The sequence below is a fragment of the Canis lupus genome, chromosome 10, assembly GCF_011100685.1.
Source record: "Canis lupus familiaris isolate Mischka breed German Shepherd chromosome 10, alternate assembly UU_Cfam_GSD_1.0, whole genome shotgun sequence".
Taxonomy (NCBI): domain Eukaryota; kingdom Metazoa; phylum Chordata; class Mammalia; order Carnivora; family Canidae; genus Canis; species Canis lupus.
Genome location: NC_049231.1, coordinates 12699424 through 12715048, shown reverse-complemented (window position 1 = coordinate 12715048; position 15625 = coordinate 12699424). Strand labels below are relative to the sequence as shown.

Genomic DNA, 15625 nt, shown 5'->3' with positions numbered 1-15625 from the left:
AAATAAGGAAGACACCCAGAAAACTCTGGAGCAACTCAGACACCAGGCAGTGGGATCCCAGGTAAAGGCAGCAAGATTAGGGAAACAAAAGGAAGAGCGGAGAAAAAAATGTTTTTTAAAGAATCCAGAGTAACTTTCACAGCCACAGAATTCGGTTTAGCTGTGGTTAGTGTTGTTAATCATTTTATCTCTGCTACAACGTTCAGACCATCGAATGGAAATTCTATGAATTTACCGATTATTTTCCATAGACCTCTGGTTTGAGGATTGTATTATTACACTGAAGATGCATTGAAGACATCACCTGTCCCAGGGTGGCTTGGGCAGGTGTACTACTTGTTATGTGTGTGTGATATAAATGAGACACTTGACACCTTCGACCTCCTGCTCCATCTGAGAAAGCAAATTGTAAGCTATCAGCTCCAACCCAGGGACACTGTGATGCTATCAGGACTTCAAGAAAAGCTTTTGGCACTAACCCATGGATGGCCTGCGATCTTGTTAAAACGCTGAATTTATTTCCAAAATAAATGCTATCATTTCAAATTCTAAGCAACAGAAACCCCCATATCACTAAATAATCATGTATTCGTGGCCATACAAAGGCATTTTTAAAGCAGGTGTTACTTGCTATTTGTATGCAAGTATGTATGTATGTATGAGATGCTCCTTCCTGAGTCCCATTTTTTAAAAAGGGAAACAAAGAAGACATCATCTTGGTTCAGAAATCCAGCCGAACTTCATCTTACCCTCAAAGAACGGAAAAATTAGGTCGACATCAAGACCACTTACGAAATCCTCAGGCTTCCTGATACTAGTAGATTCATGGAAACATAGCAGCTATTTTAAATATCGCAGAACTTTACCTTTGACATTCCGTACTCCAGGTCTGTCTGAAACCGAGAAGCACAAAGATGTCTCAAATTTATGGCTAAAGATACATCTATGATACATCGGCTGCGATTAAATTACTGCTTTGTGGTTTTCAACGGTTCTCGTGGTTTATAAAACTTCACTAGTCACACATAAGAGGGATACATGGAAAAGCCAGGGAGGCTGCCAATGCGCATCCGTGGGCTTTGGCACCTGTAGCCATCGGTGTGAATTGTGTAAGTCAAGCAGGGTTTCCGAATTACAGGCAATCTGTCATATGAGCAAAAGATTCCGTACATATAACTACATTTTCAAATAGTGTTAGAAATCTCTCTCTTGCATTCATATATGTGGGTGTGTGTATATATATATACATATGAAATTCATGTGTATATAAGTATATATGTAATATATATGAAATTCACTTATATCTACATAATATAGACGTAATTCATATAAATATATGTATATATGAATACATTCATTTTATGATTTTATACATACATATAAATACATATAAACACATATAATACATTTTATATATACATATAAATATATGTGTTTATGAATACATATATATATGAATTAGCACCCCTTTTGGAGGCACCTAATTTGTTTCTAATAAAATATTGAGAACTTTTTAAAAATTATTATTATTACAGCAGTTTTCCTTGGGCTGAGGCTGAAAAGCAGTCTGAAAACTCTGTAACTTCTGCAGCATTGGTAGCAAGCGTGGCCAAGTGCCAGCCCAGGACTTTATCACAGTATAAATGGAGTTTTAAGTGTTTGTTTCCAGCGCAGGTTCTCGCAGCCCAGGCACTTCCCAGCCTTATTGTTCCTTTGTTCTAGCGGATGTACAAAGGATTGACTGTTTTGTTTTCTGGCTCAGAGAGATTAGATAAAGTCTGCATTTCTGAACTTCGTCCTGTACGCACGCAACCTTAAAATTCATTTTCTCTAGCTTCTATTTTGCAGATTATATATGGCTTAGGTTTTACTGATCATACTGTGATCTTCTTTAACCCTTATCTGGCTTGTAGCCATCAGCGACAGTATTGATCTGGTCCGAGCTATCGCTGCAAAGCAGCCGTCCCTCTCACCCTTGTCCTCAAAATGCCTCTTCCGCAAAAATGTGTCATCTCGATCGGCTGTGACAAGGTTGTTCTTGACTTTCATTGGCTTCCAGAATCTCCTGGTAGTGAAGTACCTTATTCTTGCTGGGCAACAATAACAACAAAAAACTTTCTGGGAGGGGAAATTCTGTTCTTTCTTCTTGTTACACGTTCTTAATTACAGACTATGCTATTGGATAGGATAGAAAAATGTAAATAATATTGCCAGGAAAAAAAAAAACGGCTGTTTTTCCTCAAGAACCTATAAATGAGAATCATCTTGGGAATTTTTAAATTTTATCTTAGTAGTTAGAAAGTTAGGTCATGGGAATAAGCTGATAAGATTTTATCAAGTTTTTGTGTTTTTCTTCATGAAGAAGGCAATTGAGGCTATTAGTTTAGCTTTAAAAAATTGTATCCCACAATTTTTTAAATTCCACTGCCTCTAACTTCTCAGTGATTCAGAGGAAGCCCTTTTTTATGATCAAGTAGGGAGCATAAGTTCATATTACTTATGCCAGGTAACACCGGCTCTATACTTCCTTAAAACACCCGAGAAGACAGATCTGATTATGACACTGCCCAGACAGACGGGCGGGGGAATTGGGGGGTGGAGGCTTACATCGGGGGAGTAACTTGTCCAAAGTCTCATGACTAATACATGATGGACCCGAGGATCTGAACCAGGTTCTATCTGACCCCAAAGCCCACACCCTCTGCCACTACGTTTCTCTGCTTCCGTGGTGGGACCTCCTCCTGTTTACAGAAATAATAACAACAACAGTAGCTGACATTGAACACCTGCTATGTGCCAGACACCGTTCTAAGGGCTCTTGATAAGACACTCAATTTAACCTTCGTAGATATCTTGCCAAAAAGGTGGTATTATTATCAGCCTTGCATAGATGAGCCGGTGGAGGCACAGAAAGCTTAAGGAATTGCCCGAAGTACCCAGCTACAGAACAGGAGAGTCAAATTCAGGCCCATGCTGTCAGACTACAGAGCCCGCCCTCTTCAGGTGAACCTCTGCTGTGCTGGGGCATCAGCCACACAACCTGGCGCTTTGGACTCTGAACTACCGCTGTCTCAGCTTCCTTGTCAGCTGACATTTATATTGTTATTAGTTCTTGTATTATAAAATGTTATGTGGCTTGTGGGCTTTTTGCAGTATGATGTACTCATATAAAAACACAAAAAAAGACATTAGATTGGCCATAATCTGTAGTTAGCTTATGAGTCGTGTCTCTATGTGACCCATAGAGAGTCATAGGAGCTATCTGGCCATAAATACCTTTTTTTTATATATAAGATTTTTTATTTATTTACTCATGAGAGACACACAGAGAGAGGCCAGAGACACAGGCAGAGGGAGAAGCAGGCCCCATGCAGGGAGCCCGACATGGGACTTGATCCCAGGACTCCAGGATCACGCCCTGGGCTGAAGGCGGTGCTAAACCGCTGAGCCACCCTAAATACCTTTTTAATACAGAATAAGGTTACCTTGTTCCTATCTGTAGTAATGTCAGTCACAGCAAACATCTTAAAACAGACTGTTCTAAGAAGATTCTAGAATCTGAAGTTATTTCGTGAGCAAAATAGAATTTACCAAGATGTAGATAAGAACTGAAATCCCTGTAGCCTTGCCACTAAAACATCTGACCTGGCTTTGAACTTTAGCCTCCAATATCTTGATCCGACTTTCTAGATCAAGAACCAAGTTGGATTTCTGAAAATTACTCGTATATAAATGTCTCTCAATGCCGCTATTCCCTGCATTCAGGGTAGGGAGGGCCTTCTTTCTCTGATGGCCCCACTGCATCATAGAATGGCTGATCATTCATACTATTGACGTCGTTCCTAACCCAGGGACAAGGTGCTCATCCTATTTCAAGTTCCACGGTGAAGATTCAGTACACTGGACAACACGGGAAATGGGAAATGGGACTCCTCAAACTCACCCAACTCTCACCCAACTCTCACCCAACTCTCGTTGAACCTAAGTGAACAAGCTAGGTGCAGGACCAACCCCCTCCACCCACTCTGGAGGCTTCAGCAGCTCCAAAACATCCCCGAACTTAAATCGAGAAAATCTAAGGACAGAGGGAATCCCAGGTGTGGGGAGAATTCATTTTTACAAGCAACCTAGGCTAAGCTCATAATCAGGTCTATATTTTTTGTGGTTTTATGATATTTAAAAACAACCCAAAGTCATATATATATATATATATATTTAACTCCCCAAATCCACAACCTAAAAAAGAAAAAGTTTGATACACATTTCAAACTATTTCTTAGTATCTGTATTTCCTGTTGAGATGTTTAGTACTTATCCAGGCATAGCCTGGGTGTTTGTCAGTGTGTGGAAAGTGCTAACCTTCCAAGCCAAAGAAAATATAACCTTACTTGGAATTCTAAGCTCAGAGCTGTCTTAACAAAAAAGTTTTATTAGAAAAAGAAGTTTGGGGATCCCTGGGTGGCGCAGCGGTTTAGCGCCTGCCTTTGGCCCAGGGCGCGATCCTGGAGACCCGGGATCGAATCCCACGTCGGGCTCCCGGTGCATGGAGCCTGCTTCTCCCTCTGCCTATGTCTCTGCCTCTCTCTCTCTCACTGTGTGCCTATCATAAATAAATAAAAATTAAAAAAAAAAGAATTAAAAAAAAAGAAAAAGAAGTTTGTATGATGAGAAGCTAAGTGGAGTAATACCGATTTGTTTCACGGGCAGCAGATTCTTCAAAGTTTTTAAGGAAAAAGAATCTGGGTTACAGCAAACTAGCATGTGTCTGCAAAAGCCTTGAAGCCATGTTCTCTCTTTTGGATTTTTGCCTTGCAGATCCTTTACCACCTGCTAAGTTTGAAGTCAATGAAGAGAAGACGACTTCAACGAGCTTGCATGTTTGGTGGACTCCTTCTTCTGGAAAAGTCACCTGGTATGAGATAGAGTTGTTTGACAATGACCAAAAGATACAGGAGACTCAAATTCAAGAAAGTACTTCATTGAACGAACATACATTTTTTAACCTCACTGCTGGTAGTAAATACAGTATTGCCATCACAGCTGTTTCTGGAGAGAAACGTTCCCTTACAATTTACACCAATGGATCCACAGGTAAGACTTGCTTACAGATAGTTGAGTATTTATTGTCTATAATAATCCCTTTTAGGATTATATTAAAATTGAAGAGATAGAAGTAAGATTGCCTCCAGACCAAAGATGGTACATAGGGAGGTAGGTGGGTAGGTAGATAGATAGACGAGTGCCGCGCAGTATGGTGGGAAAGCTAGACTAAAAATAAGGAGATGTGGCTGTGCTGCTAGCTTGCTAGGTGATTTTGAACAAGTTCTGGGACTTCTCTGGACCTGGATTTTCTCCAAAATGAAGTAGATGTTTCCTAATGGCCTTTCTAACTCAAATCTTAGGCAACAGCAGTTTCTACCTCAGTTTCTGATTTTGTTCCATAATGTGTATGGCCATTAGTGTTTTTCTCCTGTGTGATGCTCTTCTCATAACATCAAGTCATGATGTTTCCTACATTCTCTGACATCTGGAACTAGTGTCTTCTTGCACCCACACATCCAGATGTCAACGACATGCTTCACCTCCTTCCATGAAACACTGTCCTTCTGATCATGGTCTCTCCTCTCATTTTCTCTCTGGCTTTCTTGCTATTTTTCTGTTTTTCATCTTCCGTAGTTCTTCTCTCTTGTCTCTCTTTGCTGCTCAGCCATGTCATACTTTATTGGCAAAAATTACCCTAATACCTATTAAGTAGGGGAGAGGTAAACTATGATGTAGCTTTAGGTGCGGACTTTGAAAAAAGCATTAATTCAGATTCCAGTGAAATTTCAACAACGCTGTTTTCATTACTTTTTGCACAAATGAGATGTACAGAAGCATACCTAAAGGTGTGATTTCCAACTAAATGTGTCTCTGTCTTCTATAAGGAATTATGAGTGACCCTTTGGAAATGCATTTTGTTTTCCCAGTGCCATCCCCAGTGAAAGATATCAATATTTCAGCAAAAACCAATTCTCTCCTGATTTCCTGGTCCCATGGCTCTGGGAATGTGGAAAGCTACCAGCTGATGCTGATGGATAAAGGGAACCTCGTTTGTGGCAATGTCATGGACAAACATGCTACTTCCCACAGTTTTAATGACCTGATACCTGGCCACCTCTATAACCTGACCATTGTGACCGAGGCTGCAGGGCTGCAAAACTACAGATGGAAACTGGCCAGGACAAGTGAGTTCCACTAACTAGCTAAACAAAAATAAAGCTCAAATCATTGAAATGTTTAATAACCACGGCTTATTATATTACTGAGATAATGCTAATATGAGACAAATTGAAATTTATATGTTATAGAAGGCCTTTAAGATGTACCCAATCTTCTATTCAGAAAAAGAGGGATTCCCTTGTATTCTAAATTTTAGACCAGCCTGAAGTAGTAGCAAAGTTAACCACTGATACAGTCTCAGCTTGTCTTTTTAGTATTCTGACCTCTTTGGTAAGGATTCTTACCTCCTTTTCTTAAATAAGCATCTGTTGCCTTTGTGACATCACTTACAATGAGCCAAGATTTGTTTTCTTGGTGCTATATGAAGACCTGCTCCTGTGAAACAGCCATTTCTTAAATGCTGTGTCCAAGAAAACATGTCCTACAGGAGCTATTCTCACAGCCTAACATAGCCAGATACACTAATCTGTGCTAAATTTTAATGAATAATTCATGTACACATTCAATCATTTAGTATCTATTGAGTATAAACTACATGCTAGGCATTGTGGATATAACAGTGCCCAAGAAGGCCAAAGTCTTTGCCCTTATGCAACTCACATTCCAGTGGATTCTAATGCTTCTAGTGGGTCTAATGTGTTAATAAATTCCCTTTCTCAGTAAGTTATCTAATTTTAAGAGAAACTTTTAGGTATGTAGTGCCTTAGAAATTACTCTAATGGGAAGAGCTCTTGGCACTACCAGAGATTGATGGGAAAAATATTTGGGGGGCACATGTACATTTACATACCTTCCACATCACACCTCAAAGATGTATAGATGTTCCCAAAAAAACGTGCCATATATCTCAGGGCGCCTACTGGCTCAGTTGGAGGAGCATGCAACTCTTGATCTCAAGGTTGTGAGTTTAAGCCCCATATTGGGTATAGAGATTGCTTAAAAATAAACTCTTTTTTTAAAAAAGTACCTTAAATAGTGCTTGCTTCAGCAGCACATATACTAAAAAGTACCTTAAATATATTTTAAGAATTGTATATATATAGCAAGAGCAAATTACACTTCTCACTGGCCTATGCAAAATCAATGTGCTGTGCCTATTTTTAAAATGAAACGTTCATTTTTATTTTGCTATTAGTGAAGACCAAAATTACAACGTAGCCAAGAGGTAGAAAAAATATTCACCAAAGTGTCTTTCTTTTGTAATCATTTTCCTTTGATGAAATAATGACACAATTCTTGAGCTTTGTCATGATTTTATATGAAAGAAAATATTTTTAACAAGCAAAATTTTGTGATGGCCAATTAGCTGACCAATCTATTGATTATGTACTTGCTATTATGAAATACATAAAGACGGGAAGAAATTAGGCAGATGACAGACTTCTTTGAGCATTCCAAGACCTCATTTGCCAGGAAGGATCCATAGGCTCAGTGAGATAGACAGAGGTGGCCAGGGTTGCCCAGTTGGACAGCAGCCAAGTCTGAGCCAGAATCCAGGCTCCTGACTCCCATGTTTATGCTCTTTCCACCAGCCAGACAGCCTTTCTTTGATTTTGCCGTATTATTTTTACTCAAAGTTGTTGCTTTCTTCTGAGCAAGGAATGTGGCTTTCGGGGATTAAGATACAGGTCAAGATTTGGCCATAAAACTGGTACAATATACTGAGTTAAAGTGTCTTTTCCTGTCTTCCCATTTAGCCCCCATGGAAGTATCAAATCTGAAGGTGACAAACGATGGCACTTCGACCTCTCTAAAAGTCAAGTGGCAAAGACCTTCTGGAAATGTGGATTCCTACAACATTACTCTGTTTCACCAAAGGACTATAAAAGAATCCAGAGTATTAGCACCCCAGTTTACTGAAACTCAATTTAAAGACTTAACCCCTGGACGACTTTATCAAGTTACCATCAGCTGTGTCTCTGGTGAATTGTCTGCTCAGAAGATGGCAGTGGGCAGAACAGGTGAGTGTAGGGCTCCAGAATATTCCATGATTGCCCAAATCATTCTCTGATCCATCTTAGAACAGGACAATGTAAGTTAGAAGGAAAACTCTTTTCCCAGCTTGGGCAATATGGTCTACATAACTGAGGGTGCCTATGGGCCAGGGCCCCATACACAGAGTAAAACAGAGGGTTACTTGCATTCATCTGAGTTATTTAAGCAAATGTGTTTGGGGTGATTCCTGAATGATGTGTATAACTGGCTCTGCCCTGTGCTATTTCATGTCACACCACGTAAGTTGTGTGAATGCATTAGCACTGATACTAATGAATAAAACATTTCTGATCGACTCTTATAGTGAAAGCCTGTTAGCACTTACCCATGTTTTCCATAAATTATTTTATTAACTTACATCACCAGATATTTATCCAGTGCCTTCTATGTGTAAATTACTGTGCTATGAGTTTGGAAAGTTGTTAAAATGTCAGGTTCAGCAAACTACACCCTTTGGCCAAATATGGCCTGTGCCCTGTATTTGTGTAGCCCCAAGCTAAGAGTGGTTTTTATATATTTAAAAGGTTTTTTTGAAAAGAAAAAAAAGACAAATATGAGACAGGGACCATATGTGGCCTGCAAAACCTGAAATATTTACTCTGCTGACCATTGCTTTTAAGAGAATTACATTTTAACCAGACAAACGTAGACTATACACACACAAAATAAAAGTAGTACATTATAATAATAGTAATTACATTGATATTTCCATGTATCAGGCACTAACCAAACACTTTACACCATCACCATGAGAGAGGTTCTGTTATTATCATCATTTTACAGAAATTCAGAGAGATCAAGTAGCCTGTGTATAGTCATCCACACAGTAAATGGTGGAGTTGGAATTTAAACCAGAGCATTTAATTCTAGAGTCCGTTCTCTGTGCTGTTAGAGATTCTAAGTAAGAGCCATATGGTGAGAAAAACAAGAGAACAAAATTCTCACTCAGAAGATCAATAAAGATGTGTCAGAAGAAATGGTCTTTAACTGGACCTTAAAAATGTGAGGCTCTTGGCAAGTGAAGAGGGAAAGGAGGGAAGGGCATTTGAGGCAGAAGAGCCCAGGATCCCTAAAGGTCTGCAGAACATGCAATGGGAGGCCAGCGTTGGAGAGAGTGGGGGGGGGAGGTAGGGAGGGGGGCTGCACAGAGGAGTCAGAATTAAGACCAGAAGGGTCTGATTTTGGAAAGCTGCAAATGCCACTCCCAGGACTTAATGTTTTATTCTGTAATTAATGGGGAGATTTGCATATTTTTAAGCAAAGGAATAATTAGACCAGAGTTATATTGCTTGTCAGTTGAGAAAGAGCGGGATGTCTCATGACCACAACATGCAGTGTCTCTCCCAAAAGATACCACATCCGCCAGTGTCAACATCATGAGAAGCAACATCAATATTGTCCCTAGGGCTGGGGTGCGATCAATAAAACGCAGCGCTCGTATCGCCAGGTTATTAACAGGGTTTCGGGAGATTGCATTCCTGATGTATCACCAAGATGATTTTAGCTTATGTTTCTTGAGCGTCAGATGTCTTTAAAACGAGGAGAGCACACTCATTCACAGTCCACAAACATCAGAAGAGGATAGAGATGTTTTGAATTGCAGGTATGAGGTCTCTTATTTACGGTTGCCCATGAAAAGTGAATGAACATCCTTACTTTTGGTTTTTAGAATCCCCTTTTTGATATTATTTCACCGTTTAGTTCCAGAGAAAGTTGGGAACCTGGAGGCAAACAGCAATGGTTCCACAAGGTCCCTGGTAGTGAGCTGGTCGCCCCCTGCTGGAGACTGGGAGCAGTATCGGATCCTGCTCTTCAATGATTCTGTGGTGCTGCTCAACATCACCCTGGGAAAGGATGAAACACACTACACCATAGATGACATGGGGCTCATCCCGGGAAGACAGTATGAAGTCGAAGTCACCGTGGAGAGTGGGAATCTGAAGAATTCTAAGCGTTGCCAAGGCAGGACAGGTAAGCAAATACCAACGTGTGAATGACTGTTGGAATCTTAACTTGGACCCTCTCCCGAGTAACCCCGGGGAGCTGTCAACGTAATACTCCCATGTTCCCTGAATTTGAGATGTTATGGACTTTTAGACTGAATTAGGTTTGGTGATGTTCAATTTTATCAAATTAGAATATTAAAAATTGCTTCCACTAGTAAGTCCACTCTTTTATAAAAAGGAAGACATTGTAAGCACCAAAGGAATAGGAAACAATCTGAGACTTCTTCCCACAAAAGAAGACAGTTGGCAATTTTTTTGCTAGTGATCAGTGTTAGAGAGCCATTGCCTGGACCTAATGTTGACTGATGAGGGAATTTTGTGTACCAAGGACCGGTTGTTAAAGGGAAGTGGGATATATTTGGATTTTAGGGTAGAGGAGAAAGAAGATCTGGAGACATGGGTTTTGACATTCTTGCTGTCACCACTATACTGTCATTCCTTGGGCAAGCTCACAACAACTCTGTTTCCTCATCTTTCAAATAAGAGAATTGCCCTTCCAAGCTCAATATTTCTATGACCTGGAATATTCCATACTTGGAGTGAAATTCAAATATCTTCTCTCATCTTGCCTGAGGATAAGGAAATAACTACATTGACTCAATGCTCTTCTTAGGAGAATGTCAAAGAAAAGAACCAAGGCACCTCTTGAGCTTGCCAACCAGGTCTTCCAGTAATATCTTCATTTTCCAAATATTAATATCCCTTGGATAATGATCAAAGACCTATATAAGCTTAAACCAAGCTACTTTTAGCATTTCACGGAACAAGCGTCTATGTCCTCTCCAATATTATATCTTAGTCACCTCAAATGACTTGGAATACTGTCAAGAAACAGTAGGGGCTCTTAGCGTGTTGGCGTAATTATGAAGAAAGATTTTCCTACACTGTACCTCTAGGTGAATAAGGTTAGTTGAAGTAGGCTTTGATGTAATGATCCAATTCATTTCAATGTATTAAAAAGGAAGATACAAATCTAGGGACTCAATTAGAATGGAATTAGAGGACATTTCTTTGATGCAAAAAATCAATATAATTTTACACACTTGGTTTTTCCTTAATTTTGTTTCTCTGTTGTTTTGTGGGACCAGTACTTTACTGTTAGCAATGCCTCCTAGAACTTGTAATAATAAAACTTCTTAAAGAAATCGAAACAATTTCACTTCTTTGGATAATGGGAGTCCTTAATCAAATACTGCTATGGCTTGCCAGGTGTACGACTATTACTCTCCCTTTCACGGATACATCCGTGTCCCTTCTCAGAAATGAAGGGAAGAAGCACTTTGTCTTTCTAATCTAACAGGGTAAAAAATACTCCTAACTTCACCTCAAATAATCAAATTTAGAGACCTTTCTCTCTGCTTTTGTGGATGACAAGACTGAATTCAGTATTTTCATTTCATAGAATTCATATGAAGAAATAAATACTCAAGGTAATGTGTAGTCAGAAATAAATGACTTTCCAATAGTATTCTTTTGAATCCTCCCTTCCAGATAGGTTGTATAAACAAAATTTGAGGTGCCCGGCTGGCTCAGTCGGTGGAGCACCCAACTCTTGATATCGAGGTTGTGAGTTCAAGCCCCACAGTGGGTGTAAAGATTACCTAAAAATAAAATCTTTAAAAGACATACACACACAGTTTTTGTGAATAGCTCCCCCTCTGCAACCCACCCCCCACCCCGCTCAAGAGCTCATACACGTTCAGAAAAGAAATGCTGAACTGGAACACTCCTGTGATTGGAAGAGAAGCTCACTAAAAAATACTTGAGCGTTTCTGCGTCAAACCAATGACACAGTCTCCATCACTTTTTCCTTAGTCCCCCTGGCTGTCCTCCAGCTTCGTGTCAAACATGCCAACGAGACCTCACTGGGCGTCATGTGGCAAACCCCGGCAGCAGAATGGGAGAAATACACCATTTCACTAGCTGACAGGGACCTCTTACTCATCCACAAGTCGCTCCCCAAAGATGCCAAAGAATTCACTTTTACTGACCTGGTACCTGGACGAAAATACATAGCTACAGTCACCAGTATTAGTGGAGACTTAAAAAATTCCTCTTCAACTAAAGGAAGAACAGGTAACATTGTTTATAAAGTTTAGACATTAAAAAGTATCCTGTCTACTGAATTGCTTAACATTTAATTTACAAGTGTTCCTTAAATGCCTCTGATGTACTGGTCATTGTTTATGAATTTTTTACTATTGTTGGTTTTCTCTTATGCTAATTTCAACTCTTTGTTATTTTGTTTGTTGGGTTTCTTCTTTTACTTGGTTTTATTTTTAAATGGAAAAAGAGAACAGAGAACAACTTTTCTCAGGAGTTCTGCTGCAAAGGAAAGCAGAGAAATAGGGCATCGTCCGAAAGAGGAAGTATGTTTGAAAGGAGGATTTTATTTAAGGTTAGAAGAAATAACAATATGTTTTATGCTGATGGGAATGTTCTAGAGGAGAGAGGAATGGTGATGATGTCAACAGGGTGGAAGGGTTGCTGCAGTTATTCTATGAGTAAGCAAGCTTTGGGAGCTAGAGCACAAATAAAGGAATTGGCTTTAGAAAGGAGCATGAGTAGTTTGACTTTCAGGTCAGCTGGGATAAAAAAAAAAAGAGTATCGGATGCATATGCCAGTAAGTAGAAAGATGCGGTGGTGGACAAATAGCCTTTGGTAGTGCTCTTCTTTTTCTCAGTGAAACAGGAAGCAAAGTTACAATCAAAGACTTGCTGTTCCCATCTGTACACTCTTGTTGTCCTGTATTCTGTTTCTCTCCTTTTTTCAACCCCACAAAAAATTACCACTTATCATCTCATCTTTCCTTCCTGTATCTCACAAGTTCCGTTTGGGATTAGTTTCCCTGATTTTGGAGAACAGTCTTCAGATTTCTCTATTAGAGTTTTTCGGAACAAACTCTTTACACTTTCATTTATCTGCACGTCTTTCTATAGCTCTCAATGTTGAAAGATATTTTGCCAGGGTTACAATTCTATGCTGAAAGTTATTTTCTCTCAGCATATTGAAGATATTATTGTAGTCTTTCTGACATTTATTCTTGCTGTTTAAAAGTCAGTCTAATTTTCATTTCTCTCTGTATAATCTGTTTACTCTGACTGCTTTTGAGATTTACTCTTTGCCTTTGGTGTTCTGTTGTTTGCAGTAATAACTAGATATAGACTTCTTTATCATGCTTAAGATCATGATGATTTGTGTACTTGCAGATTAATATCTTTCATCAACCCTGGAAATTCTCAGCCGGCCATTAACTCTCTGATATTGCCTCTTGCCTTTTCTCCAGTCCCTCTCTATTCAACTTTTGGTAGTCTAGAATACATATTTTTTCATATTTTCCATGTATTTGCTCTCTGGGCTATATAGTCTGACTAATTTCCTCAGCCCTGTGTTTTAGTTCCTTAATTCTTTCTTTAGCTCCGTCTAATATTTTTTAAAATCCATCCATTGAGTTTTAAGTTTTAATTGTTAATTTCTTCACTTTCAAACATTCTCTCTGGCTCTCTTTCCAAATCTGTTTTGTGCTCTGTTGCTCTTTAGTCATATTTCCATTATCCTCCTTTATTGCAGTCAGTAAATAAACCATTTTTATTTTACCTTCTGTGTCTGATAATTCTAATATCTGAAATCTTCAGGAGCTCAATCCTGTTGTCTATTGAGTTTGCTGCCTTTTGCTCATGGTGCTTTACTTCCTTAAGTGTTTGTGATTTTTCACTATAAACTCATACATCTTGGAAACTTACTCTATGGGAATTCTTTGAGGCTTTCTTTAAAGATGGATTTTAGAAAGAATTTTCTTTTCATTTAATTCTTTGAAGTGCACAGGACTGCTATCAACCCAGACTTATTTTAACCTAAACTGTCAACTTGAAGCTTTTTTTGATCACTCAGATTTTATGAATTTGGTTTGCAAACTCACTGAAACAGTCTTGAGGTTATGAATTCTCAGCAGAAATTTTTTTCTCTAGCACCCAGTGCCAAGGGGGCTGGGGCGATATGAGGAACAGAGAGGGAATATTGATTTCACTTACATTTAGAATGTAACATTTCAGGATTTAATGTTATTCAGGTCACCCATCAGGTTCCTGAGTTTGGGAAAGTCCTACACTTTACCCCCTATTTCATAGACCCTGCAAAGCTGTAAAATCAAAGCTTAAATTTATGTTTTAAAGATGCCTTCAAGATGAAAGTATGCTTCAGTGAACCAATTACCTATCACTTACTTTTTTAGATCTCTGAGAATTCCTTACATTCTTGACAACTCACTCATACATTTACATTTTTATATTTTATCCAACAAATGTAGTTGTGTTTATTGGGGAGGGGGGGTCATGGTATGTAGCCCACTCTACTGCAGGAGTTAGAAATCCAAGGGACTGTTTTAGTCTTAAGATCATTTTCATCATTCCCAGCATTCACATTGCTGGGTCATATGGTGAGTATATTTTTAACTTTGTAAGAAACTACCAAACTGCTTTCTACAATGGTTGTAAAATGTTACATTCCCACCACCAGTGTAGGAGTTCCTCCATAATCTCAACATTACTCAGTATTACAATGGGGTTTTTTTAAACCATTTTAATAAGCATGTGATGGTATCTCACGTGATTTTGATTTGCCTTTCTCTAAGGCCTAATGGTTTTGAACATCTTTTCATATGCTTATTTACCATTCATCTATCCTCTTTGGGGAAGAACATATTTTCAAATATTTGTCCTTTTTTTGATGGGGTTGTTTGCTTTTTATCACTGAATTTTGAGAATTCTTTATATTCCAGGTATTAGTCCTTTGTCAGAAATGTGAGGTGAAATGGTTTCTCTCAGGCTGTGGCTTGTCTTTTCATTAATTTATTAGTGTATTTTGCAGGATACGTTTTTAATTTTGATGTTCAATTTATCAGTTTTCTTCTTTCACGGACCATGCTTTTGGTGCCCTATTGAAGAAATCTTTGTCTTACACAAAGTCACAAAGATTTTACCTAGAATATTTACAGTTATAGGCTTTTAATTGAGGTGAATGATCCACCTTGAGTTCATTTTTATATGTGTATGAGATTTGGGTTAAGGTTTATTTCTTTGCATATGGACATCTAATAATTCCAGCCCTATTTGTTGAAAAGACTATTCTTCCTCCACTGAATTGCCCTCTCATCTCTGTTTAAAAAAAAAAATCCATGAACTATATATATGTTGATCTATTTCTGGACTCTCATTTCTGTTCCATTGATTGGTGTGTCTATCTTTTTGCCGGTATCACACTGCCTTCATTATTTTAGCTTTCTAGTAAGTCTTGAGATCAGATGATGTTACTCTTCCAGCTTTGTTCTTCTTTTTCAAAATCATTTACCATATTAATTCCTTTGCTTTCCATATGAAATTTAGAATGAGAAGTGAATCTTCTG

The 15625-nt window shown here is 38.8% G+C and overlaps 1 protein-coding gene across 4 annotated transcripts in view; it reads left to right on the top strand.

Annotated features, from left to right (window-relative positions):
- The window catches only part of PTPRB (protein tyrosine phosphatase receptor type B), a 116966-nt gene that overhangs the window by 38621 nt on the left and 62720 nt on the right, over positions 1-15625 (top strand). For 3 of the 4 annotated variants that reach the window (XM_038550009.1, XM_038550008.1, XM_038550011.1), the window contains 5 exons: positions 4816-5091; positions 5970-6227; positions 7920-8183; positions 9919-10188; positions 12039-12299. In XM_038550009.1, the coding sequence (XP_038405937.1) occupies positions 4816-5091; positions 5970-6227; positions 7920-8183; positions 9919-10188; positions 12039-12299 (1329 nt within the window). The remainder of the gene's footprint in view (positions 1-4815; positions 5092-5969; positions 6228-7919; positions 8184-9918; positions 10189-12038; positions 12300-15625) is intronic. The other variant, XM_038550010.1, reaches the window with a different exon arrangement.